Source organism: Xylocopa sonorina, chromosome 8 (assembly GCF_050948175.1).
Source record: "Xylocopa sonorina isolate GNS202 chromosome 8, iyXylSono1_principal, whole genome shotgun sequence".
In the NCBI taxonomy this organism is placed as follows: Eukaryota; Metazoa; Arthropoda; class Insecta; order Hymenoptera; family Apidae; genus Xylocopa; species Xylocopa sonorina.
The window spans coordinates 8,179,873-8,204,927 of NC_135200.1; the positions used below are offsets into that span (position 1 = coordinate 8,179,873).

The 25,055-nt window shown below is 29.2% G+C and overlaps 7 protein-coding genes across 15 annotated transcripts; 3 read left to right on the forward strand and 4 right to left on the reverse strand.

Moving 5' to 3' along the window:
- The first annotated feature begins 392 nt into the window (after positions 1-392).
- Positions 393-6,810, forward strand: LOC143426062 (putative phosphorylase b kinase regulatory subunit beta). Of its 3 annotated transcripts, none has more exons than XM_076899181.1 (21): positions 393-421; positions 689-726; positions 790-908; positions 992-1,127; positions 1,201-1,408; positions 1,490-1,846; positions 1,934-2,131; positions 2,283-2,421; positions 2,488-2,768; positions 2,852-2,866; positions 3,452-3,682; positions 3,798-3,985; positions 4,065-4,180; positions 4,250-4,392; positions 4,455-4,587; positions 4,677-4,819; positions 4,902-5,104; positions 5,206-5,343; positions 5,424-5,664; positions 5,834-5,941; positions 6,019-6,810. In XM_076899181.1, exons 2-21 carry the CDS (start codon positions 689-691, stop codon positions 6,193-6,195), a joined length of 3,312 nt encoding a protein of 1,103 aa, XP_076755296.1. In that variant the 5' UTR covers positions 393-421; the 3' UTR covers positions 6,196-6,810. The 3 variants fall into 3 exon arrangements, with proteins under 3 accessions (XP_076755296.1, XP_076755297.1, XP_076755298.1); XM_076899182.1 differs by lacking the exon at positions 393-421 and adding an exon at positions 508-523; XM_076899183.1 differs by lacking the exons at positions 393-421; positions 2,852-2,866 and having other exon boundaries at positions 619-726.
- LOC143426064 (uncharacterized) lies at positions 6,472-8,281 on the reverse strand. Its single transcript, XM_076899188.1, has 4 exons — positions 8,187-8,281; positions 7,759-8,098; positions 7,523-7,683; positions 6,472-7,422 (listed from the first exon to the last, which is right to left on the reverse strand). Exons 1-4 carry the CDS (start codon positions 8,202-8,204, stop codon positions 6,472-6,474), a joined length of 1,470 nt encoding a protein of 489 aa, XP_076755303.1. The 5' UTR covers positions 8,205-8,281.
- Positions 8,282-8,687: 406 nt separating this feature from the next.
- Gint3 (GDI interacting protein 3) lies at positions 8,688-12,726 on the forward strand. Of its 2 annotated transcripts, none has more exons than XM_076900039.1 (7): positions 8,688-8,818; positions 9,687-9,768; positions 9,851-10,034; positions 10,392-10,538; positions 10,738-10,957; positions 11,836-12,131; positions 12,234-12,726. In XM_076900039.1, the coding sequence occupies exons 3-7, from the start codon at positions 9,958-9,960 to the stop codon at positions 12,628-12,630; spliced, it is 1,137 nt and encodes a 378-aa protein (XP_076756154.1). In that variant the 5' UTR covers positions 8,688-8,818; positions 9,687-9,768; positions 9,851-9,957; the 3' UTR covers positions 12,631-12,726. The 2 variants fall into 2 exon arrangements, with proteins under 2 accessions (XP_076756154.1, XP_076756153.1); XM_076900038.1 differs by having other exon boundaries at positions 8,689-8,818; positions 10,738-11,161.
- Positions 12,727-13,105: 379 nt separating this feature from the next.
- On the reverse strand, positions 13,106-16,457 carry LOC143426516 (synaptic vesicle 2-related protein). Of its 2 annotated transcripts, none has more exons than XM_076900036.1 (7): positions 16,158-16,457; positions 15,051-15,235; positions 14,746-14,942; positions 14,601-14,664; positions 14,401-14,526; positions 13,925-14,133; positions 13,106-13,843 (listed from the first exon to the last, which is right to left on the reverse strand). In XM_076900036.1, the coding sequence occupies exons 1-7, from the start codon at positions 16,321-16,323 to the stop codon at positions 13,237-13,239; spliced, it is 1,554 nt and encodes a 517-aa protein (XP_076756151.1). In that variant the 5' UTR covers positions 16,324-16,457; the 3' UTR covers positions 13,106-13,236. The 2 variants fall into 2 exon arrangements, with proteins under 2 accessions (XP_076756151.1, XP_076756152.1); XM_076900037.1 differs by lacking the exon at positions 16,158-16,457 and adding an exon at positions 15,850-16,022.
- Positions 16,458-16,741: 284 nt separating this feature from the next.
- On the forward strand, positions 16,742-18,533 carry Unc-119 (unc-119 lipid binding chaperone). The gene is made up of 4 exons (XM_076898953.1): positions 16,742-17,187; positions 17,301-17,414; positions 17,524-17,823; positions 17,912-18,533. Exons 1-4 carry the CDS (start codon positions 17,043-17,045, stop codon positions 18,037-18,039), a joined length of 687 nt encoding a protein of 228 aa, XP_076755068.1. The 5' UTR covers positions 16,742-17,042; the 3' UTR covers positions 18,040-18,533.
- LOC143425894 (sn-1-specific diacylglycerol lipase ABHD11) lies at positions 18,444-19,906 on the reverse strand. 4 transcript variants are annotated; one of them, XM_076898951.1, is made up of 5 exons: positions 19,660-19,904; positions 19,394-19,550; positions 19,187-19,341; positions 18,976-19,114; positions 18,444-18,892 (listed from the first exon to the last, which is right to left on the reverse strand). In XM_076898951.1, exons 1-5 carry the CDS (start codon positions 19,839-19,841, stop codon positions 18,581-18,583), a joined length of 945 nt encoding a protein of 314 aa, XP_076755066.1. In that variant the 5' UTR covers positions 19,842-19,904; the 3' UTR covers positions 18,444-18,580. The 4 variants fall into 4 exon arrangements, with proteins under 4 accessions (XP_076755066.1, XP_076755065.1, XP_076755064.1 ...); XM_076898950.1 differs by having other exon boundaries at positions 18,976-19,328; positions 19,399-19,550; positions 19,660-19,906; XM_076898949.1 differs by having other exon boundaries at positions 18,976-19,341; positions 19,660-19,903.
- Positions 19,907-21,297: 1,391 nt separating this feature from the next.
- Positions 21,298-24,708, reverse strand: Psidin (phagocyte signaling impaired). Of its 2 annotated transcripts, XM_076899519.1 has the most exons (9): positions 24,468-24,708; positions 24,116-24,369; positions 23,805-24,028; positions 23,423-23,732; positions 23,029-23,333; positions 22,687-22,945; positions 22,358-22,603; positions 21,668-22,276; positions 21,298-21,585 (listed from the first exon to the last, which is right to left on the reverse strand). In XM_076899519.1, exons 1-9 carry the CDS (start codon positions 24,547-24,549, stop codon positions 21,361-21,363), a joined length of 2,514 nt encoding a protein of 837 aa, XP_076755634.1. In that variant the 5' UTR covers positions 24,550-24,708; the 3' UTR covers positions 21,298-21,360. The 2 variants fall into 2 exon arrangements, with proteins under 2 accessions (XP_076755634.1, XP_076755635.1); XM_076899520.1 differs by lacking the exon at positions 24,468-24,708 and having other exon boundaries at positions 23,805-24,009; positions 24,116-24,237.
- Between the last annotated feature and the right edge of the window lie 347 nt (positions 24,709-25,055).

The following is a 25,055-nucleotide window of genomic DNA, read 5'->3' on the forward strand; positions in this document are numbered from 1 at the left end:
TTAAGCTTCATTTTCACCCTTAACTACGCTTTTCATTTATTATATATACATACCTATATATATATATAAATATGAAAATACGAAAATTGATTGGATAATTTTTGTAATTTCCTTGAAAAAGAGAACTAAAAAGGAAGTATAAGTCTAAAGGTATACCATTGAAACGCATGTTTAATATAACCACGAGAATGGGAAATATAATTACCGCGAAAATTCAGTTATGGTGGAACAAGAAACTTTTGTCGTATTTCATTTTGATTGATTGTGATTAAATAAACAAAGATATATTAAGCGAAATACTTGGAAATATATAATCATAGAACTCGAAAATTTTCCATCTCCGTAAAATTCTAAAACAGGCTAATAACACTATATAACGAGTACAGAATTACGTTTTGTAGTTTCTATTTATAAACCAGAGGTACCTATACATATCTTTTACGTATTAATTATATAGATGTGATTTGATTATAGTATAAGCAAAATAACTGCTTAAAGGAACGCAGTCAAGGTTAACGAATACGTATTATCAATTTATTATTTCAGTTGCTGTTACGTGCGTACGCGTTTGTTTTGTACAGCAGTCTTAAAAATTCTTACATATTAAATGTTTTAAAAGGATCTAGATTTACTACTAAACAACACAGCCAATTTTAAAATAACACAGAAATTATTTGTCTTAAATAAGATGACATCTCTTGTTACAACACCTACAAACATAAAAAGGTATTATTTTATATTTAATAAAAAAGAATGTGGTTTAATACGTATTTGTTTTCGATCAAGTAGACTTCCTCAGATCAGAAATGTGCGTCAAGGTAGTGTCATCGATTTGGACATTGATATGTTCCTTAAGATATCAAATTATGAAGATACAGTGAGGCAGCTTGATATCTATTATGGAATTGGTATGAATTTATATTTCAATATTGCATCAAAATTTATTTGGTATAAAAATTAAATACGTAAGTTGTGTACATATAATTTTTAGTAAAGAGACAATTGCTGCGGTATCAAAGTTGCATAACAGGTCTGTTTCCACAAATTTCGAATGATAAGGTAGTTGGAAGTGTGCGAGAAAGTATTTATTGTGCTGCTGCTATATGGAGTTTATACCAAGCATATAGGTAATTAAGCGGATATAATTTTTTATGATTAAGTAATTGTGTTAGATTTTAATGTACAATATTATTTTCCTAGACGCATAGATGATGATCGTGGAAAATCTTATGAGCTTGGGCAATCAGCTGTAAAATGTATGCGTGGAATTTTAGAATGCTGGGTAAAACAGTGTCCACGAATAGAGTTATTTAAACGTAATCAATGCAATCGCTTTGCGTTACATTGTAAATTTCATTTAGATACTGGCGATGAAATTTTCAAAGATGCTGATTACAATCACTTACAAGTAACTTTAATATGAAAAATGATTTTGCAACATCTTTTACATATTTAAAGTAATTAATATATTATTTTTTATTTTTTTCAGATTGATATTGTTTCTCTTTATTTGATATTTTTGGTACAAATGATTTCTTCGGGATTACAAATTATATATACTCAGGATGAGGTAGCATTTATACAAAATCTTGTATATTATGTGGAAAGAGCATATCGTACGCCAGATTATGGCATGTGGGAACGCGGCAGTAGATATAATGATGGTACACCTGAAATACATGCAAGTTCAATTGGTATAGCTAAAAGTGCTCTTGAAGCTATTAATGGATGCAATTTATTTGGAGAAAAAGGAGCCTCGTGGTCAGTTATATATGTTGATATCGATGCACACAATCGAAATCGTAGTATTTTCGAAACAATGCTTCCAAGAGAATCAAGTTCCAAAGTAAACACTGCTTTCAGAAAATAATTTTCTAAATATCATAAAAAAAGGGACATATCGTTACTTAAATTTTCTATTATATCTGTTTAGAGTGTAGATGTAGCTTTATTACCAACGATATCTTTTCCTGCATTTGCTACTCATGAAGAAATATTGTACAATGAAACAAAGGCAATTATTGTTAGAAGGTTAAAAGGCAATTATGGATTTAAAAGATTTGGCAGAGATGGGTATAAAACAGCTATTGAAAACAAAGATCAACGCTATTACAAATCTGGTGAAATCAAGGTCTCTGATGTATTTAATTGTTAGTATGTACATTATTTTTGGTGATGCATTTAAAAATGAATTTGCTAGTTTTGTTAATTCTTCTGTACATAAGTATGATAACTTTTTACTAATCATAGAATTACATTAATACAATACTTTTTTGTTATAGGAGTTTGATAATATAGAATGTGAATGGCCATTATTTTATATTTTTATGATTATTGATGGCGTTTTTAAAACCTTGCCAGAACAAGTGGAAGAATATCAAAACTTGTTAAAAACACGGATATATAAGGATCTCAATGGAGGTATATTGATAAAACATGCACTTATTTTATTGTTTGTCTATCACAACTTTTTATTTTATTAAATAGATCCTACAATACCAATGTATTATTACGTACCTGAAGAAAGCTTGGAAATAGAAAGAAATGATCCTGGTAGTACATTTAGAATACCAAGTAACGAAGGAAGAGGGCAGAAAAATTCTACAGATACAGAACCTGGACCCATTTTTTTATGGAATCAAGCTATGTTCATAATCGCTCAATTACTTACTGCTGGTTTATTGCATATTAATGAATTAGATCCAATTAGACGTTATCTTCCTTCGTACAATAGACCACGAAAAGCTGGAAGATATTCAGCTTTTCAAGTAAGTAGGAATACAATTTATTTATTATAGCTCCCAACATAATTAACCGTATAAATTATTTTATACATATTTGTTTCATACAGGCTAAACCGAGTATTGTAAGTAAATAATATATATATGTGTAATATAGTGTATTTTGCATTACTTTTGTTTTAGCGTTTGACAGTTAGGTTGATAATAGCTTTCGTGCTATAATATGTATGTATTGAAGCTTTTGAATTAAAAAAATTATAATACATGCTTAGATAATATAGAACAGTTGTATTAATTTTATTGTAACGTTGAATGTGTACTATTTGCTTAATACCTATTGATACTAGAACATTACGTCAATACTGTTTGATACGTAAAAATATTTGAATAATAAATATATTTCAAGCTTTCTAATAATACAGTGCATGGAGCTTGGATCGAAGCATGATTTATCTTACGCCCTTTCAAAATGCTTGTTTCTGTTTCACATTTCTGTTTCTCAATATCATTTCTTACAATTCTACAGTACATGGTTACTGATACGTATAGTACATAGTTTAATGGAAAGACTTTTTTGTTTTAGAATTTCTAGTATTTTAATTTTTAGTTCGCTAAGGAATGAGGAAGTTTATTGTATTGATAGTTTTGTAACATTTTCGTTATATTATGGTAACACATGATTCATCTATTACAAAATTTTTCTATATCAGGGTACTCATACTGATCTTGTAGTACAAATCGTTCTTATTGCTGAATCAATGCGATTGCAAGCAATGATGGCAACATATGGTATACAAACGCAGACACCGCATGAAGTGGAACCTGTTCAAATATTATCATCTACAGAATTAGTAAAAGTTTATGAAAAATTAGGAGTAAATAATAAACTGAATCTGCAAGGTCGACCAGCAAGACCAATTGGGTCTTTGGGTACAAGTAAGGTATGTTTAATTTGTGAAATGAAGATTTCTAAAAAACCGTATAAACTATAGTTAAGAACTTGGAGATTATTCTTAATTGTGATTATTAAAGAAACTTAGAGATTATTGTTTATAGGTTTATAGAGTATGTGGTATGACAGTGCTTTGTTATCCTCTGATATTCGAAGTGTCAGAATTTTACTTATATAGAGACATGGCTCTATTAATAGATGATATCAAAACTGAACTTCAGTTTGTAGGCAAATATTGGCGACTTTCAGGTCGACCTACTGTATGCCTTTTAATACGAGAAGAGCATATGAGGTGCTTATTACTTCTTTAACATTTAATTAATTGATAACATATTAGGACTGTATACATATGATAACTGTCTTTATTTTAGAGATCCACAATTTAAAGAAATGCTCGATCTTTTTGCTATGTTAAAGAAAGGATATTGCGATAAAACAAAAGTACGAATTGGACGATTACAGAATCTTATTTCGTCATCATGTATTGGTAATTAATATCTCTTTAGTTTTTATATTATTATCCAGTGTATATTAATAGACAAATTTTGTTATATAGAGCATTTGGATTTTGTAAATACTATAGAAACAGATCTTGAACTTAACCAGTTCAAACAGTTAGAACATGATTATATTGGATACCAAAGTTTAACAGATGTTCCTAAAGCTTTAACTTATACAGAAAGTATAAAAGATTTTAATGTGAGTAATTGTACAAACAAGGACTTATATTTCCTTTTTACTTCAATTATTTTATGTTTCAGCATTACATGAATGAACCATTGTATAATATATTGAATGAAATACGTAATAGCAACAGCCTTTATACTTTATGCCAACTTTATGGCATTTTATTAAAACGAGAAGGCATTGATTATGAAATTAATGGGACAACAGGTATTAATATAAATTCTTTAGAAATAATATAAGCTGTTATTTAAAATCAACAAATGAATTACAATATTTGGTTATTTACTTTATTTTAGTTGGGGATCATTTAAAATCATTGTATCAACAAGCAGGATGCCTTAGATATTGGATAGTTGTTCGTTATTGTAGCAGTTTATTAAACCATACTGTTGATAGTATAAGCCCTTTTATAACTGGTGTCCTTGTTAAAGGAAAACAGGTATCTTTGTTGCATCAATAACTAATTAAATGTTTATAACTTTCTTAATAATATTAAGACTCATATTCATTACTAATATTAGATAACGGTTGGAGTAATTGGACAAGAAGAAACAGTATTTGATAAACCCATGACACCTACAGAAATTCAATCCGTTGTGTATTCTACAATTCAACCACATGATGTAGTTCAGGCAGTACTGCAACAAGAAGTTTTACTATATTGTGGTAGACTTATTGGAGCACATCCAGAAATGTTTAAAGGAATATTGAAAATTCGTATTGGGTATATATCTTTCATTATTCAGTGTATCTATAAGTATTCATATTTTTTAAAAAAGAATATTTAAGTTACATTGTTGTATACACATATACATATATGCATAGGTGGGTCTTAGAAGCAATAAAGCTTTATTTACAAATGTTTGTTAAGAACCCTAAACCAATTGAGAATTACAGTCCATATGAGATTCGTCGATTTCTCATAAAAGTATTGACGGTTAAAGATTGGGCCGATGATGAAAAGTATGTCAGTTTAAAATTTGTTATATTACATTTACTAAAATATATTTAATATATATATAAATTAATGCATTTTGTGTCAGACTTACAGTTTTAGGGCGCCGAAAAATTGAAGGTTGCTTATGTAGAGTACCCTCACATTTTTATAATCATGTCTGGGAAATCTTAATTCGTTGCGCAGATGGTATCTGCGTTAATGGGCGAGAATTGCCGCAACAGCCTACTGTTTCTAATATGACTCGATCAGAACTTACGTTTGCTTTGCTCGTGGAATCTTTACTTCATCATATACAAATGCCAGAATATCGACAACTTATCGTAGAGGTATTATTTTATTTACTTGTTTCAAAAGTTTCGTACATTTATACTTAATTTGAATATATTAAGATATATAATATGTGATTTTTTTATTTAAATCAAACGTAAAAGTATAACTATGAAAAATGTTATACTTATATATGTAATGATCCTAAATGGATATTTCTTTTGGTAGCTACTTACTATAGTGTCAACCATTTTACTTCGAAATCCAGAATTAACTTTCCAAAGACAATTGAATCTCAATAAACTTGTAGAGGATAGTTTCCTCATGTATTGCAAGGTACATATTATAATTATACATATTATTTATATAAGTCAATTACAATTTAATTTATTATTATACATAAATTTAATTAGGATCACAACTTGGAAAAAACTGCTGATAAGTCGGTATTCTTTTCTGCTCACTACACAATAACTACAGGATATCTTGCTAGAGCTATTGTTAATAATGTGCTTACTGGAGGATGTTTTACAACTATTTATGATATCCATGATTCAATTGAAAGTAGAGAAGCTTGCAAGATTACATAGTAATAAAGAATAGTATTGTTCGTAATTATGTTAGTCACATTTATACGCATATTTGTTAATGTATATGAAGTATGCTTTATATAGACGTGCCAAAATTATATAAAATTATCATTCTTAAAAAAATTTGTTTTTATGTATTAACAGAATATACACTTTAATATTAAAAAGAAAATATTTTTGAACAGATAATATTCGTAGTTATTTCATAGCATTTCTCGCCTATGAAATTTGAATAAAATTTGTATAACTGTACAGATTTAATTCTACCATTTAAAATCACCTTTTAGCAAAATTAGTATCCATTGCTCCTACAGAGCGCTGTATATTATTAATGTTGGCTTTGATTCTGGAGGCAACAGTACCTACTTCTGCAGCAACCGCTAATTGTTTTCTGACAAAATCTTGATTATACGCTTTTCCATTGTCTATTTCTTTTTTCTCTTCATCCCGATACTTTTTAACATTTCGTTCCCGTTCCTTATTTCTCCATGTTGCATTCGCTATCATTTCTTGCCTGCGTCGTTCTTTTTCTTCTTCTGTGAGACTTTGTTTCTTTTTCGAACTTATCCATTTGTCTTTATTCCTGTCTTCTTTATAATGACTTTTAATTGTATTCGAAGATAATTTAGAATGTGCTGCTTCGTGCTCGTCATGTTTATACTCAAAATCGCTTTTGTCGTTATTCCTATTTTTGTAAGTTTTAACTTCCCTATTCCGAGGACTTCTTGAACGGAAATCTTTGTCTCTACGTCTATCTACATCGCTTTTGCTGGATCTATACTTCCTTTCCTCAAACGATCTATTATTACTTTCTCTACTTGAACTACGATTCCTATCACGTTTTTCATGTATTTTACGTCTCTTTTCTTCCTTATCAAATGTTAAATATTTTTCTTTGCTATATTTTTTATTTTGAGTACTATTTTCTGTATCCTTATTTCTTTTTTTCGTATGTTTTTGTGAACTTTCATCGCTCGAATTTTCTTCACTACTATTTTCTAATCTTCTACTGGAACTATCACTTTCCCTTTTAAATTTCTTCTTTTGCTTATGTTTAACCTTCTTCATTGATTTCATTAACTCTTTATCATTGATTTTCTCTTTTAATTGCTTATATTTAGTAGCCAATAATAAATCCAGCTGTGCTTCATCATCGCTATCAATATTCTGCTTATGTTTTTTCTTCTTTTTCTTCTCACTTTTACTTTTTTTCGATTGTTGCTCTAACTAAAAAATGAACCATAAATAATGAATATACAATAAGAAATAATAAGATATTTGCTGTAACATTACATAGTATTAATTATTAATATTATTATTCTTTTACCAATTGCTGTAATTGTTTCAATTTAACAGGATTTTTTAGCAACTGACTCCTTGTTTCCATCTCTTTTTTCTTTATGGCATACAAAGGATCTTCCTGCATCTTTCTTGCTAAGTCAACTTGTTCATTACCAGAAAAGAAACGTAGCGATGGTGGGATACATTCTGAAATTATAAAAACTTTTTTTTTCTATTCCTTTTACATATTATTGAAGTATATAAACTCAGTGTATGAAATACCATGTTCAATATGATTTCTTGGTGCTTGATTTAATTCAATATCCTTTTCTTCTTGAACCATCTGTTCAAATGATTTATCAATTGGCCGTCCAAGTAAATACTCTTCCCTATTAATTAACTGGTTTGGTCCCTTGTACATCCAATCTAACTTCTTATCATCTTTCTTTTCTATTACACCTTGTTCCATGGCATATTTCTTTATATCTTCCCGATCCTTTTCCATTTCTATTTCTTTCTTTAATTCTGCTATTTTTTTCTTTTCTTGGCTTTGTTGTTGTTCCGCTTTCCAAACTTTTTCTATATTCTTCATAGTAGACGGATGCCATGATTTTTTCAAATTCTACCTTAACAAAGATCTTAGTTTGTTGAGCAAATCTATTACAATTCTGTTTGTGTAATGTAAAATATTTTGAAAATATTTAACTTACCAAATCTCCACCACCCATTTCTAGTAGAGAGTAAGACGTATAAGTAAACTTTACTTCAAAGGATTAAAAATTGTTAATTATTCTTATACCTTCCGATGATATTTAACGCGTAGAATCTAAAACTAAAGACTAACTTCAGGAATCCATTAAATCAAAAGTTATACGCGTATAACAGTGAAACACTTTTAATGCATTTTACAGGCTAGAACAACAACATTTGGCTTGAACAACAAGCGCCCTCTTCCATACACTCAGTCATTGAACACTTAAATAATTTCCGTGTTTCTGCACCTCTCGACGGTCAAAAATTGAACTCGCCTGAGTATTTAGCTTCAATATAAAATAGTTAATATAAAAAATTTTTAATTTCTTATTATATGCGTGCTATGTATAAAAACTATTCATGTTTTTAAATTTTGGCCTTACAAAGATGGCATTACTCAGACCATAGGTTGTATAAAATTTATATATCAAGATGGTAAAATGAACATATTTTTTTTAGCTTCTTCAAGAGTTTTTCCAGTTGTCGAGTTTGATCGCGCTGTGGAATCTACATCATTTTATAATCACGATGATTTGAACACTTGAAGATATCCAAGTGTGATGTAGTAATGTGACATAAGATAGTGAAGGTGAACAATAGTGTGTTTATTTAATGTAATTAAGAATTTTTCACATATAATGAGTAGTGTACATGAAAAGTCGTATTCTTGGATAGATTATTTAGTGGAAACGATCAATAAGCTTAACCATGACTTAGTCAGTTTGGTCTCCACAACATTTAAGTTATTTCATTCGACTGACAGCGTTGCTGATGATGAATTTCAACAAAAATTATCTAATTTTTTTAACGATATCCTTGATTTGCTAGCATTTGACGATTTTCAGTTGCAATTATTGAAAGTCTTCTTACTTACATTTGTTAGTATCGTGGCTCTTACTTTCATCGCTTGGCACATTTATGGTCCTAGAATTTCTGAACAATTTATCGAACCAAGTAAGAAAATTCATATTCTCATTTTCTCATGTATACGCATTCCATATCATTAAACAGATCGTACAGGTTTCTTGATTATTTGTAGTGATAAATTACTTAACACGGAACATTTATATTTAATACTATTATTATGATGATAATGTAAAATAAGTACTTTTATATATATATATATATCTATTTTTATATTCTTTTGTAATCGCGCAATAATGAAATTATCTTCTGCAACAATTTTTTTTTCTGTTAATTTCATATAAGTAATAAATTATTAATTTCCTTTTATTAAATCTATTGCTAAAGTCATTTTATTATTTGAAATTAACTTATCTTCGTCGGCAATCATATTTAGAAAGAACCGTTCGACAACATCTATTGAGTAAAATTAACAAATTACATTAAATAATTAAAACATGATTGCTTATTGTTTTGTAATGTAAAAGTTGTCATATATATTTTTGCAATCAGAAAATTAGTTTAACGATACTGATAATATAATTTTGTTGCAGAACCCGTATCAGAAGATTTTGACTCTTCATCTGGGGAATAATTTGTCTACCAATATAAACTGCTTATTTGGTGAAAGTAATTGTAAGCAGAATAGATTTATTTATGCACAAATTTTGTTTATTTATGTTATGGAAGCATTAAACCGTTTATTCGTTTTTTATAGATTCAACAAAAAAGAAAAGAAAAGTTATTAATGCCAAGAGAATTACCATATAATCGATCTGTTTTTTTTTTATAATTCCTTGTAATATTAAAGCAACTAACACAATTATGGCAGACAAAATTAAGGCGTTTTTTCATAAAGCAAAATTGGATGCAAAGTTTATGAATGCTGGAAAAGGACACAAGTAAAGTTTACTATATCTAATACATATTGTAACTATGATAATAAGCAGTAGCGGAGATTGCCCAAGAGCACTTTCTCTTCCATAGGAAGATGTTTTTAGGATACTAAAGGCTAGTCTTAGGATGAATGCGTTGTGTACTTGAATATTTGGAATTACTGTACGCTAGAGTTATACAAGTGGCTTTGAATTGTTTAAACTTGTGCTGTTTGTATTAGCCAGCTAGCTGTAATTTGAGGGAAACATTTTTTTTAGCTATTTCTTGAAATTAATATATATCTTAGCAGCATTTTAATGATATAACTTGATCCAGTTATGTGAATGACCTTCTACAATTGAGTTAAAAATTTCTGTATGTAGGTTGACAGAATCAACTAGTATTGCTGAGTCCACGTCTATAATAGAGCCAAAAAAGAGGGTAGAACCTACAAAAGAAGCTAAAGTTGCTGGTCAAGCTGCTTTGGCAAGATTAGAAGCAAAAGAATCTAATACAAAAAAGTTTAATACGTAAGTTATTTATGAAACAGATATTCAGTTTTGTCTATAATTTTAAATATATATACAAAGTGTTTCCAAACTGGTAGTACAAATAATAAAGGAATAACTATACGTAAAAGTAAGCAAAAAAAGAAGAGTTATTCCTTGTTGTTTGTACCATCAGTTTAGAAACACTGTATAATGATTGCATAGATCATAATTTGCATAGATCATACGCAGCTATTAAGGCGCAAGTGAAACAAGAGTTAGAGCAAGAAAGAAAGGCACAGCAAGAAAAAAAGGCACAGCAAGAAGCACAAAAAAATCATGTACCATCAGAAGAACAAATTCAAGCTGCGATTAAGGACAATTCGTTGTTAGCTGTTACCAATATCTATTACCGTTGTCCATATTTATCTAATGAAATATTATCACAAGATGAATGGAAAGTAAAAATAAAAGAATTTTTATATGCACAATTGAGAGGAGAAGAGGCAGGCATAATATCATGTTTGGTTATACAAAATTGCAACAGTAAAAAGGAAAAAATTAATGCTTGTGTTGAAACACTTGGAAAATATTTAGAAAACATTATAAACAATGCAGAGGAAGAAAAGTATAAAAAGATTAGAATGCAGAATAAAGTATTTCAAGTAATATATTTTTTATTTAATATTGTTAGATTTATATGAAAGTTTTTTTTATAAAAACTATTTTTTTTGTTTCTTTTTACAAATGCACATATAATTATAGATAGATATTGCAGTTCATAACAAAAATACTAACAAACTTTTTAACAGTGATTACAGAAGTTTAATCAATTTTTTTACACCATTATTTAACACGTTCACGCCGGCGTGACCCACCGGTGGGTCACACTTGACTGTTCCGTGGGGCGGCGTGACCCACCGGTGGGTCACACTTGACTGCTCCGTGGGGCGGCGTGACCCACCGGTGGGTCACGCGTTTTCAGAAAATTAGTCGTTTCTTCAGACGAACCACTTTCCTCCAGATTCATTTTATCTATTATTTATAAGGGCAAAAATTCAAATATATTCTAACCGCCTCTGTAGAAGAAAAGATAATTTTACCTTCGCAATAAGCGAGTTCAAATTCGCAACGATATTGCCCCGCCCCACGAAGCTTAACGCGATAAGACAGTCCCGCCTCACGCGGAGAAACGTAGATTTTCGCCCCGGCGTGAACGTGTTAAATTTTTATTATAAAAAATAAGTACCAATAAATTTAAAGTTTTTATTAAGCTTCTTCATGTTCTTCGTATTTAAAAATAATTCTAATATATTAATATAAAATTATTGTTTTAAAGGATAAAGTAGTTCCAATTAAAGGTGCATTGGAGTTCTTAAATGCTGCTGGTTTTCGACAAAAAAAATTACTGAATAATGATAAAGAGGAGGATTTCTTAGTTTGGAGTGAAGATAATTGTAGTATGGAAGATCTCATTACTCTACTCGAGGCACTAAAGACTGCAGAGCCCATTCCACTTGAATTAGATAGAAATCTTCAAGTATTGTTACCTATACAAGCAAGTAAGAGAACAGAGTTACCACAAAGTTTTTTCAACTTAACTGCTGAGGATATCAAAAAAGAACAACAACTTCGGTAATTGTATATTTACACATTTAATTTTCAAAATTAAGCATAAAATTGAATTTAATAAATTCTATATATTTTAAATATTCTTTCTCCTGTTGATGTAAATAGGTCTGAAGCTGTTGAAAGAGATCAGATGTTAAGGACAAAAGCTATGAGAGAACGAGATGAAAAAGAGAAACTTAGGAAATATAAATTCTCATTGATTCGTATCAAATTTCCAGATAATCTCATTTTACAAGGAACATTTTCTGTTCATGAAAACTTTCGGAATGTTACTAATTTTGTTAGCGAAAATTTGATAAATGGCGATAAACCTTTTAACTTAAAAAGATTGCCTGAAACAACATTTGGTGAAGACACCTTTGATAAAACGTTACTCGAATTGGGATTGTTTCCTGCTGCTCTTTTGATATTTGTATGGAAAAATAAATCAGGAGAAATCACGTGTAATGAATCTGCAGGATACTTAAAGGAGGAATTACTTTCTATTATTCAACCTGCTTAAAATTGTTTTTCATACAATTCACTATGTATAATCTTTTGCAATTTTTTGATTATAACTATTGAAAAATAATGAAAACAAATATATTAATAAGGCTTATTCTCTCTTTTGGTATTTTTGAGTGAAACTTATGTGGTCATTAGATCGTTCTTCAACATATAACAAAAATCATAGTTTTATTACATGTGTATATTAATCTTGCACATCTTTGCATTTTGGCACTTGTGTTTTATATTAACATGTAACGTTTTATATCAGTCTTTGTACATTTCTCATATGTTTAAAGTCCTATATTGCTTATGGACAGAGAGAGAAGTATATGATAAATATCTTACGATACGGTATGTATATGTTCACGGTATGTATCCATTCAAGTAATGTATGAGATAAAGTTAGTTAGAATTCAAAAATTATATTAATCATGTATATATGTAACTATACAATTGTAAAAACAAAATAAATGAACATCAATAAATAATATAGGTAAATTTTGTCTCATTATTAAAAAGTTATTTGCTTAATAATTACATACTGTTGAAACAGTAGAACAAAAATACAGTTTTTCTCTTCTAAAAAATATGAACAATGAAAAGAAAAATTATTCAGAGTTCATCTCGTTTCTTGAGATGCATCATTTGATATATGACTTTTTACTTCAACAGGTAAAGCAAGTGTAGCTGCAGCAGCACATAATGCTGTTACAGCATAAATTGCCATTGCTCCGGTGATAGACCACTGAAGAAATACTTGGGCTATATATGGTGTGACCATCGCACCAATTCTAGCCATTGCACTACAAGTACTAACACCAGTACTACGTAAATGAGACGGATACACTTCTGGAGTGTATACATAAGCTGCTTGGAATACACCAGCAATTAAACCTCTAGCTAGAAAAATAGCCAATGTCAATGCTACTCTGCTTAACAGACAAGCTCTTCCAAGGAAACAAATTAATACAGCAAACATTACTAGCTGAAAAGCCATTGTTTTCCTTCTACCAATTTTTTCGATTGCGAATATAGTGGAAAAAATTCCTGGAAATTCAGCTAACGTTGTCCAAAGAAGATCGATGTAATCACTACGTTCTAAACGACAATCTAGTTGACAAATATCTTCCTTTTTGTTTTCCCACGAACTGCACTGTTCGGACGATGTATGAAATAATTCTGTAGTCATCAGTACAACACCATAATAACAAAATGCTGTACTCATCCTGAATGTATCATTAACATTTTAACTTTTGTATCAATACAATATTGATACAATACGCGTCGTACGTAATTGAAATATTTACCATACAAGCCAAAGTAACGTAGATGTCCTGCACATTTCTTTACTTAGCACATCTCTCAATTTGCCATGATTAATTTGATAAAAACGATCCATAACTAATCTCCCTGGAGGTAAAGATTTCTTATTTTCTCTTGCTACTCTTTCTAAAGTTGAAACAGCTCGATCCATTCTTCCATTTGTCATATCAAATGCTGTAGATTCTGGCAACCACTATAATAAAATACAGTGCTATATTACAAAGTTTTATGTGTAAATACTAATGTATTGGCAGCTTAAGTTGAAATATCTATTTTGCGAGAATTAAATCAAGCAGGTAATAATACACGCAAATATAAGTTCTCTAATTGCAAGCTTTAAGGTCATTTCGATGTTAGTAGAATTCTTTTAAATGACACACAGTCATTTGAGTGATGATATACAAGCAATGAGAAGAATTCAGCAATCTCATATATTGCAATGTTTATTTCTAGTACTTACTGGAGTAATAATAGCAAATATAAGAAGTGGTATTGTTGATAAAATGAGAAGCCAACGCCAACCAAAAGATGGCATTATTGCCAATGCTATTGCCACTTCAAAACAAGCTCCAAGGGCCCAAAAGCACTAAAAAGAGTAATTATTTTACATGCACAACAGTAATCGTGCATCTATTTTATTTTATTTACAACTGCACTTACATCTAACAAGATAACACATTTTGCTCTTTGTTTTGCTGGAAGAAATTCTGCATACAAGGTTACTCTAAAATAATTAATTTTATTTATAATTAACTAGACAATATGTTAATATTGTGTTTAATTAATAGGGTTTATCATTACTTACGATTGTGGTACACAACCAATAGCAAAACCAACTAATCCTCTAAGTAATAGAATCCAAAGAAAATTTGGTGCAAAAGCACTTAAGAAAGCATAATAAAGTAGTAATATTGCACATAAAGTTAAGGACTGTTTACTACCATATCTATCACTTAAATTACTCCAAAATGTAGAACTTAGCATCATACCTAAAAAAACAACCTAAAACAATTAAAGTAATATATATGTACATACAAACATATACATAGATATAAATGTTTTAATTGAAAAATAATTATTGAATATAAATATTTTATTAAGTAATGTTACCGTAGTTGTTAAAGCCTGTTGGTATCTAGTTATACCCCAATCACAGTGTAAGGATGGACTCAAAATGCTTAATATTGTTATTTCCATACTATCTACCATCCAACAGAGACCCGTAAATAAAGACAGTTTAACTTGAAATTTTCCAAATCCTAATGCATTGATAGCTTGAATTACAGTAAATGTATCTGTCAATGAATTTATTACAATGTATTATGAATTTATTACATCCAAATATATATTGAATTTTACTAAAATATAAATTCCTATTCTTAAAATAAATTAACTGTAGTTACTATGTTAAATAATTACTTTATTTTTTATTTGCTTAAATTAAAAGTAACAAGATTTATTATATATACATACAATATACATACATAAAATATATTTTATATGGTATATATACAATTTCACATATATAAAACATTTTAAGAGAATAATAAAAAAGGACATCCATTTGTAAAACAGTAAATTAATATTAACATTTTATAATTCTAACATGGTTTGTTAATTAAAGTTATGTTAACTGAAGTAAATGGGAATATCAAACCAATGGGGTGAGTCATTTAACTGTGCCGCCTAAACTTGCTTGTAAAATATTCGTTGCATCAAAAAAATGTTTAAATAAAAGTTGTTTGGTATTAAGCGAAGCGTGCTTTGTAACAATTAGTCTTTTGATAATTCATTTTTCTATCTGCAATTTTTTAGATACAACAAACATGGTTTACAAACAAGATGTATCTGTACTACTTTGTATTACATGCATTTGTAAAATAAACTGTTAGTACCATTTTTCTCGTACCCAAGTTGAAATTGACAGCATCGCTTGTTTCAAGACCCTTATAGAAAAGTCATTCGCAATAAATATTAACTAAAGCAACCACAGATTTTGACATCCAGTGTTATACTTCCATGCATAGTAAGGTATTTACACAACTTACAATTACCCGCTCCTTTACAGATAAGTTCAAGCAGTTTATCCTGTACATAAAAATTGTGAGTAATATTGTAATGATATACAATAATAATTTACGTGTTTATGTAATATCTTCACTTTACAGATGTCATTATAATACATATATATGTACATGTGTTAAAAAAATAATTTACCGTCTGGAATAACTACGACAGAAGAAAGCTCGAAGGAACGTTCGATACAATTTCCAAAGTTTCTGTTACATCTTGAACCATTTTCTGAAGTAGTATTCAGTTCAGAACCTCGTACTTCACCTAGCTCACGATAAGGTTCGTTAGACATTTGTGACAGGTTCGACATGATTGTTTGTATACTGTATACACGAAATAAGCAAACAAAATAGTTAATTGTGTATGAGAATCTTCATTACTATATAGAGCATAACAATTTTCATAAGGATAAGGTTAGGCTACACGCAGGGTGAAAGAGTAAGAGAAAACAAACATTGACTAATATGACACAAGACATTCTAAATAGAAATACATAAACGTTTAGACGTTAAATTATATGAAATATCTTAATTAAATTCGCAAAATTTATACATTCAAAATATATTTGACAATTATATAGGTAAAGCTTTTAATACGTTGATTTTTCAAACTAGTAGATTAAAAAAATTATACAATTAGCATAGGAACAATTCTAGTAACATAAAACTTCTAGTCATTTTTTATCACTTTTGCAAGTAAGTAGCAAAGTGATTCTTCTTCATAGTTGTACATAATTTCAGGGTATTTACAATTAGTATTCTTTCGTACATACCTATGTATATACATAAAACATTGATAACTATTGACTTAGCAAGAAATGCCACGACATTTGTGCAATGGAAATAACATCAAGTACATAAATATTTTTATATAACCAAAAATATTGAATAAAATACTTTCAAAATGTTACACAAAATTTTATTTAAAGATATTCAATGAATATCTTACTTGTGAGACGACGAAATTCACCTACGTGGTATTTAAATATATAAATTGATTGTTTTTCTATTGTTTGATTACACATAAATTATGAGCGTTGATAGTGAAAACAAGTCGAATGAAGCTATTGTTCCGTTTACACCATCGGCAAACCAGGAAAATGTGGATAATGGAAATATAGAAAGAAGCCCTATAAGCCCGGAAATGGTGCTACAATTGCCTACAATCACCGACAGTATGACGGTTTATTTTTTATTATACAGATTAGTAAATAATTACTATACAAGTATACATACTAATGAAAAGACAAAAATTAAAAGAAGAACAATATATTTATATCAATTTCAGAGTATTTATGTTCCCCAGAGGCGAACATTTATGACATAGATTTTACAAGATTTCAAATTAGAGATTTAGAGACGGGAGCGATATTATTTGAAATAACAAAACCACCAGCTACTGGTCAGTAATTATTGCAGAATTAATATACCATTACAACTAACAGTCACCAAAGGTTTATATAAATCAATTTATGTATCGTAGAGAAAACATTGTACTGTTTATATTTTAGAGTGCGATTCTAATCAAGATGTAGAACCAGAATCCGAAGAATCTGGTTGCGAGGATGCTAATACTGGTCGCTTTGTACGCTATCAATTTACACCTCAATTTCTTAAATTAAAGACTGTCGGCGCTACAATCGAATTTCTGGTGGGTTCTAAGCCAGTAAACAATTTTCGAATGATTGAACGTCATTTCTTTCGGGATAGACTGTTAAAAACATTTGACTTTCAATTCGGATTTTGTATACCTAATAGCAAGAATACTTGTGAACATATTTATGAGTTTCCTACTTTACCTGCTGACTTGGGTAAGCAGTGAATAATTGTTCAATTATGATTTCATTAGTTGTTAATAATATTTAATATAAGGTAAATGTTTTAAAAATAATTTTACAGTTTCTGAAATGATTGCAAATCCATTTGAAACACGCTCAGATTCATTTTATTTTGTGGACAATCAATTGGTAATGCACAATAAAGCAGATTATGCATATAATGGTGGGCACACACATGATGTACTTTAGTAGAGCTAGGAGAACATTGCATTTTGCAAAAATGATTGTGATAATAGTAGAAAATGTTTAGTTAATTTAAAATTACAGTCTAAGTTTTTTTTATTTATAGTTGCAATTCTTTCTTGAACTTTCACACAAACTTATTTAAATGTCAAATTCACATCATGTGCAATACTATATTGAATATATAAATTATTAAATACATATTATTATGATTAATAATTCTATTTATATTTAATGTTTGAATATTTGTTTTCTACTAAAGTCAGGCCTTGTATACAATTGTTTTGTAAATTTTAATAATATACTGAATATTGTAAGTGAAGATATGGAATCCTTTATGAAAACAAATAAGGGGTTTAGAAAAAATGATTGACTCTTATGAATTTTTAACCAGCACAAAAATCAATCTGTTTACACTGCATAAAATTACATTTTATTACATTATTTTCTCTTACTTTATATGTAATGTTACAAATTTCACAAATACATATATATATATATTTACAAAACATTGTGTATCTTTTTTTACATGTAAAATAAAAATAAATTACAGTTGATTAATAAAATCAACTGTTATCTTTAAAAACTCTATTGGTTTATCTGCGTGTACCCAATGATTTGCACCATTTATATATGTAAAATGAGCAGAAGGAAACAATTCTTTAATTTTGTCATGATCTTCTTCTCTTAAATAATCGCTGTTAGCTCCGCCTATAAACAATGTTGGCCCATTATACACTTTTGATTTAACATTTGGAAATACAGCGATTTGTTTCACAAAATTTTGCTCCAGCACAGGTAGATTAACACGCCATTTATATTTCCCTATATCTGCTTCTACTAAGTTCATTGCTAAAAACTACAATAGTGAAAGGATTTTAATCTATGTAAATTATAATAATTCTTAATTACTTATCTACGATGTAATAAACATTCATTTACCTGACGTAAACTTAAAGATTTAACAACAGTTGCAAGTTGTTCTTTTACCATAGAACGTGCTTTAGTCAATGTTGTGCTTCCATCTACGTTTATTGTACGCATTGCTTTGAATATTTTTTCCAACTCCAAGAGGTAAGGACTAGTTCTCACCGGAGACATATCAACTATTATTAATTTCTCTACTAATTCTGGATTATTCAAAGCTACATACATCATTGTAGAACCGCCCATACTATGTCCTATTAATACAGATTTTTCAAATCCTAAATCGTTCATAAGTTGCACTATATCCTGTGCCATATGACTGTATGTCATATCTGTAGAATGTGGAGAATCTCCATGATTTCTTGCATCTACAGTTATTACCTACAAATTTATACCAAGTATTCCCCATGTTACATGAAATTTAGGTATCTACCTTACGCTCTGTTTGCTGATGAATTGTTTTCGATAATGAGCTCCAATTAGTTTTTGAACCAAACAGACCATGCATTATTATAATAGGTTGCTTGGCAGCATTTTTATTTCCATTCATCGATTCATAGGAAACATATGCAAGTTTTACTGGTATCATGCTACAAAAAAAGTAATAAATAAAAATATCATCACACAATAGTGTTGGTATACATCAAGCAATATTTATACATATATATGTATATATATGTATGCACCTGCAATACGTACGCATCAGAATTGTTATGTATTTGTTTAGAAGATAAATACGATAAAAAAGACGAAGCGATAACAAAATCTTGTCTTGGGCACCGGTAAAAAATATTTCGCGTTATTATTAAACAACCGCACACACCACTCATATTTCTTATGCTTTTATTTCTCAGCAATATTTTACAATATTTTTCATTCATATATTTGAATTTTATATAACATTTTGAGTTTCTCAGGACAATATATGTATCTTATACATATATCTGTTTTTCTCTTTGATAACAAAATTGTGAACCATAAATAATGTATGTGTAGTAATGGTACATTATGAAATATTGTGAAATAATGTATATATACATATGTGTGTACATTGGTAATATATAAATTATAAATTAAAATATAGTAACATTATAAAATAAAATATGCTAACATAATGTTTAAATGTTTTGATAACTATACAAAATTTCTTATTATTATAATGTCAGCATCTTCAATGTATATTGTAAACTGGATTTCACAGATTCTATACAAACTGTCCCAAGTAGTGGATCTATGTGAAATGGTTCGATACGTAAAAAGACGTGAGAAAAATTGTGTGATTCCAACTGTTTAATAATAATCTAACGGTGTTTCAAATTGTCAAATGTTTGGAATAGTGGATTTTGTGCGAATGCAAGGTTTTAACGCGAAAATAGATTTTCTTTTCCAGTACTATAACCTAACATAAACATTCTAGGATAAACTGTAAAGATCACATTACATATGTGTATACATCTATATGAAATAATACACATAAACATTATAAAATAAGTAGAAAAGATAAGACTGTTCATTCACTTTAAAAGTAGGAATTTTCTTATGTCACATATGTAATGTAAATGTATGTATTTGAAAATATAAAATTATTTTTGTGGCTCTGTTGAGGGGTAACTTAAAATAATTTTGCAAATATTGTCTTTTATATTCATAATTTAAATGAAAGTAATTGAAATTTAAATAAATGTTAGATAACGTAGCTAACTTAAATTGTGTGAGTAACTGAGTAAAGCTGATAAAAATATATACACAATTTTAAATTATCTAATCAATTAAGTTACATTATTAACAAGTAACAAATTCACTCATATTCACTGTAAAGAGATAAGGTACTAGTAAAAGAAAAGTGAGTCCCAATAAAGGAAACAGATTTAAAATTGATTATTTTAATCTTGTAACATTTCCTTTACCTAGAAGGTAACTTATGCAGATTGTTACAATAAAATTTTCAGAATGCAATGTAATGTAAACATTACATATTTCAATTTTAGTTTTCAAAATAATAAGCAATTATTACATTTAAATGATTCTAGATAAAGCTAACAGTAAATAATTAAGAATCATCGATATTGATAAAATTCAAATTTTACTGCATTTTATAAATTATGTTTTAGTATATCAAATATACTATTCTTTTATTCTTAAAAATACTTTATGTGGAAGAAAGCACTCGACTACACTGAGTACTCTATTGCAAAATAATAGTTTAAAAGATTTGAAACAATTTCAAGAAAATTGTACAAATAAAATATTATTAAATATTTATGAATTTAGTATAAACAATTCAGTCAATGTTTATAATTGGTTAGGTCTAAGAATTATGTACACAGTAAATGAATATTGGTTTTAGAAATCAGTAAATAGTTGGATGGATATTTTTTGTACAAGAATTTTAGTACAATTTCAGCTTTTTAAATTATTTAGAAGTTTTAAGGTAATTTGAGCTCGCGATTTCAGTGACCTGCAACTTTGTCCCAGACTATCTTGTCCATATTTGACTATTGTGGAACACACATCGTTTTCATCATTACTGAGTCCTGTGTGTAACTCATATTTTTCAAATTCTGTTAGTACTAAATCTAAATTTTGAATCCTTTCTTCGAGTAACATTGCAATTTCTTTCCAATTCTGTAACATGATGAAAAAGAATGAATATTACGTTATTTAAATAAGAATAAAAAATTAATATTAATCTATTAAGCTGGCTTACATGATCATTATCATTTAATGAGATAGATGTTATTTGTTTGTTACATTTCTTTCTGTTCTTTTTTTGCGAAGTCGTAGGTTGTAACTGTGTTGCGCACAGAGTACATATGGCACTAATAATTGCAAGAGACTCGCTACATGTAGACGCTCTTAATAAAAAATGCTTGAAAGACACTGGAATTCTCTTTTCTGGGATATCTATTATCTGAAGGCATGGAGATGCTCGCAACATTTGAACACATTCGAAATCAGGATAACGCGATCGAGCAAGTGACTCTGTGAGTCGAGCGATTGTTTTTAATTGCTCAGAGTAATGAGCTTCGCGTAACCTTTCAACTGCATCCATAGGAACTAATATTTTACACGATCTATTTTTCTTTCCTTCCAATTCAAATTTTTCAAGAATCAAAGGAATCTGTTCGTTGTCCAACTGCTTTAATTCATTGGAAAATCGGATAAGAAGAGAAGAACTATCAGATGCTACACATGCTGCTAAAATCTTTAAAATCAGATCTCTCACTGCAAGAAGTTTTAACATGCATACACGTGTTTCTTCTTGCATTCTAGGATCCTCTCCGTTTTCTGTAAGTGGCTCCCAACCAGGAACAACCTATTTAAACAAGGTACATTAGCTTCCTTAGATTTTAAATATTTTTCTTTTTTTTTTAATAAATTATAAAAATGCAAATACCTCCAAATCACGATTATCTCGTAAAGAATTCAGTCGAACTGAATTCTCATTTAATTGTATATCCATACTATCTAAAGTAGAAATCAATGACGTGGAACTATTGCACCAACTTAATTCCAAAAGCATTTTATCTATAGTAGTCATAACAAAATGAAAAGAGTTTTCCAAACGTTCTTTTAACTCCACAAATTCTTGAATTTTTACAAAACTTCCATATTTATAAGCAAACGTTAAATGATCTGCACTCTAGTCACATATTACAACAATTAAATTAGAGATAATTTCTTACTGTCGTAATTAAAACAATTTTATGATATCCAAATACATACATCTTTGTAGTTTGCAATAAAAAATTTAGTGGTATGATCTAAAGTTATGGTAGCTAATGAAATATGGCCAAGCGGAGCAAGTAGTGGTGCGTGTAAATAACCCAGTGAATCTAATTGAATGTGTTTAACGTCCAGTAACGTAAATACACGATCAGCTGCCCCTACTAATCCTGCTTCCAAATATATACGTACTAATAAAATTTTTATATAAAAATTTGCAAGACTTGATAATAAACCACGTTCAAGTAGTGCCATTGCCCTATAATCACACATGATTAATTTTATAACATATTAAGTTATCTTTATAAATATTTTCTATCCTTATAACAATAGAATAATCACCTATAAAGATAAGTTGCATCATTTGTGCTGCACCATAGTTCATGTAGTAAATGTGTTGCTAAAAGAATATAGGAATCCGCAGGGCAAAAATCTGTTGGTAATCTATCCTGGATTGGACATAATTCATCACCCATTTTATATAATTCACATAATCGTTCTACTAATTGTTTTTGTTTATTTATATCAGCATTTGGAGAATGATGAAAACCACAAATACGGCGTAATTGTTCGAAGTGAATATGTCTCTGCATTTGTTGCAGTGAAGTAGGAAATCCATCTGGTTTAACACCAACATCTTGTTCTATCTAAAATATCAATGGTATTTAAAACAAAGCACAAAAGACAAGAAATTGTTACTTTTATTTGTGTAATGTATTATTATTTTATTTCTTACTTTTTGAAGCAATTGTTGCTTGCCCGTAGATGTTAACAAATGCAAATAAATACGTAAATCTCCAACAACACAACTTTTTTCTCCAAACTGTGAGAAGTATTGATACATTAAATCTATTGGTTCAACAACATTTTCAATGACCTCTCCATTTTGCGTAAGCTTTAATAATTCGAATTTTGCAAGATAAGGAGCTCTAAATTTTTTTCCTGATGCAACGATAATCTTATTAAAGAAATTCAAACATTCTTCTGGTTTTTGAAACTTAAGAGCAGCAAGAAGATAATCTTGATAATACGGCCAATTGTCAACACTGTTGTAATACATAAATAATAATCAACATTATAATGTTCTTATCTAAATTCCAAACTAATATTACACTCACTTTTCATTGATAAGTGCCTTGTATGCATTAGCTGCTTCGCGAAAACGTTCTAATTTTAATAAGAGTGCTGCTTTACGTTGCAGAAGAGATGACAGATGCGAAGCTAAAGGTCCAGATAAAACGTTTAACATCTCTTCGCTTTTACCTTGAAGTTCTAATATCATTAAGTAAAGCTGCACTTCTTGTTCTGCTTCCATTTTTCCCTCTTTAATTAATTTCAATACCTAGTTTTTATTTATGTAATGTTAAAGTTTTTAGTAAAGTAATCTATCTCCAGTTGTATGGTAACAATTCTAAAATAATTTACAAACCATTCTTTCTGCTAGAGGTAAAGTAACTCCCTTTGCTAATTTTTCATCTGAATGTATAGCTTGCATAACTATACTCATCACAGCCCAGAAATAATAGGGGTTTTTTGGTTTAAGTTTATATAAAGCAAGTGCTGTTTGTTGCTGTTTCTTATAATCTCCAAGACGAACATAAGACATAAAAAGATGCGTCAATAATTCTTCATTGTTAGGATCTACTTTTGCTGCAGCTTCATATACTTCGCTTATTTTGTCAGCTATAAATATATTCAATGTCACGTTCAATATTTACAATAATGGTACACGTAACTCTCGTACTTAAATACAAATACAAGATGCTAAAAAGTCAACTTACGTTGATGTCTTTCTCTGTAACATATACTCATGACCTGCAGAGTACAGTCCTCGCATGGAATCTCTGAACGTACTTTGTCCATAATAACTTGACATTCATTTTCTTTGCCCAGTCGAAGCAAAGCCAAAGCTTTGAGCACTCTAGCACATTGATTGCTTGGCTGCTTTTTAAGCACTTTATCTGCTTCTTGGAGAGCTTTTTTATTGTTCCCATTATCCAACCAATCTGAAATGCATAATGCAATGATGTTACATAACCTTACTACCGGTTAAGTACTGAAAGTATGCAATTTGGAAATATAAAAAATATAATCATCTTCCTACTGATACAAATGATAGTAGTATACTTGCCGTATATCGGGCGTAAACGACGTTCGTTAACGGTATTGTCCACACGGGTCTTAGACGCCATGATACTTTTTATGATAGTTTTAAATCAACAAACCAAAGTTTTCTTTCGTCCACTGCATGTTCGTATCATAGGGCATATTTACATTGATTTTTCACATGTGTATCATTTTTGTAATTGCTTAAAAAAAGCTGAAATCTTTTCACAGTTATATTTTTAATTCTTAAAAATCATTAAAAA

Coding starts and splice junctions, on each gene's coding strand:
- LOC143426062 (XM_076899181.1), top strand. CDS start 689: ATGACATCTCTTGTTACAACACCTACAAACATAAAAAG. Junction 1,847..1,933: donor CAAGAGAATCAAGTTCCAAA/GTAAACACTGCT, acceptor ATATCTGTTTAG/AGTGTAGATGTAGCTTTATT. Junction 4,820..4,901: donor TCCTTGTTAAAGGAAAACAG/GTATCTTTGTTG, acceptor TACTAATATTAG/ATAACGGTTGGAGTAATTGG.
- LOC143426064 (XM_076899188.1), bottom strand. Junction 7,684..7,758: donor AAGAAATCATATTGAACATG/GTATTTCATACA, acceptor TTATAATTTCAG/AATGTATCCCACCATCGCTA. Junction 7,423..7,522: donor TGAAACAATTACAGCAATTG/GTAAAAGAATAA, acceptor TTCATTTTTTAG/TTAGAGCAACAATCGAAAAA.
- Gint3 (XM_076900038.1), top strand. CDS start 9,958: ATGGCAGACAAAATTAAGGCGTTTTTTCATAAAGCAAAATTGGATGCA. Junction 10,539..10,737: donor AATACAAAAAAGTTTAATAC/GTAAGTTATTTA, acceptor TAATTTGCATAG/ATCATACGCAGCTATTAAGG. Junction 11,162..11,835: donor TGCAGAATAAAGTATTTCAA/GTAATATATTTT, acceptor ATTGTTTTAAAG/GATAAAGTAGTTCCAATTAA.
- LOC143426516 (XM_076900036.1), bottom strand. CDS start 16,323: ATGTCGAACCTGTCACAAATGTCTAACGAACCTTATCGTGAGCTAGGT. Junction 14,665..14,745: donor ATTGGTTGTGTACCACAATC/GTAAGTAATGAT, acceptor TAATTATTTTAG/AGTAACCTTGTATGCAGAAT. Junction 14,527..14,600: donor AATGTGTTATCTTGTTAGAT/GTAAGTGCAGTT, acceptor TACTCTTTTTAG/TGCTTTTGGGCCCTTGGAGC.
- Unc-119 (XM_076898953.1), top strand. CDS start 17,043: ATGAGCGTTGATAGTGAAAACAAGTCGAATGAAGCTATTGTTCCGTTT. Junction 17,415..17,523: donor AACAAAACCACCAGCTACTG/GTCAGTAATTAT, acceptor TTTATATTTTAG/AGTGCGATTCTAATCAAGAT. Junction 17,824..17,911: donor TACTTTACCTGCTGACTTGG/GTAAGCAGTGAA, acceptor ATAATTTTACAG/TTTCTGAAATGATTGCAAAT.
- LOC143425894 (XM_076898949.1), bottom strand. CDS start 19,841: ATGAATGAAAAATATTGTAAAATATTGCTGAGAAATAAAAGCATAAGA. Junction 19,551..19,659: donor ATACATAACAATTCTGATGC/GTACGTATTGCA, acceptor CTTTTTTTGTAG/CATGATACCAGTAAAACTTG. Junction 19,342..19,393: donor ATCAGCAAACAGAGCGTAAG/GTAGATACCTAA, acceptor ATAAATTTGTAG/GTAATAACTGTAGATGCAAG.
- Psidin (XM_076899519.1), bottom strand. CDS start 24,549: ATGGACAAAGTACGTTCAGAGATTCCATGCGAGGACTGTACTCTGCAG. Junction 23,733..23,804: donor AAGGCACTTATCAATGAAAA/GTGAGTGTAATA, acceptor GTATTACAACAG/TGTTGACAATTGGCCGTATT. Junction 22,946..23,028: donor GATGCAACTTATCTTTATAG/GTGATTATTCTA, acceptor GTGTGATTATAG/GGCAATGGCACTACTTGAAC.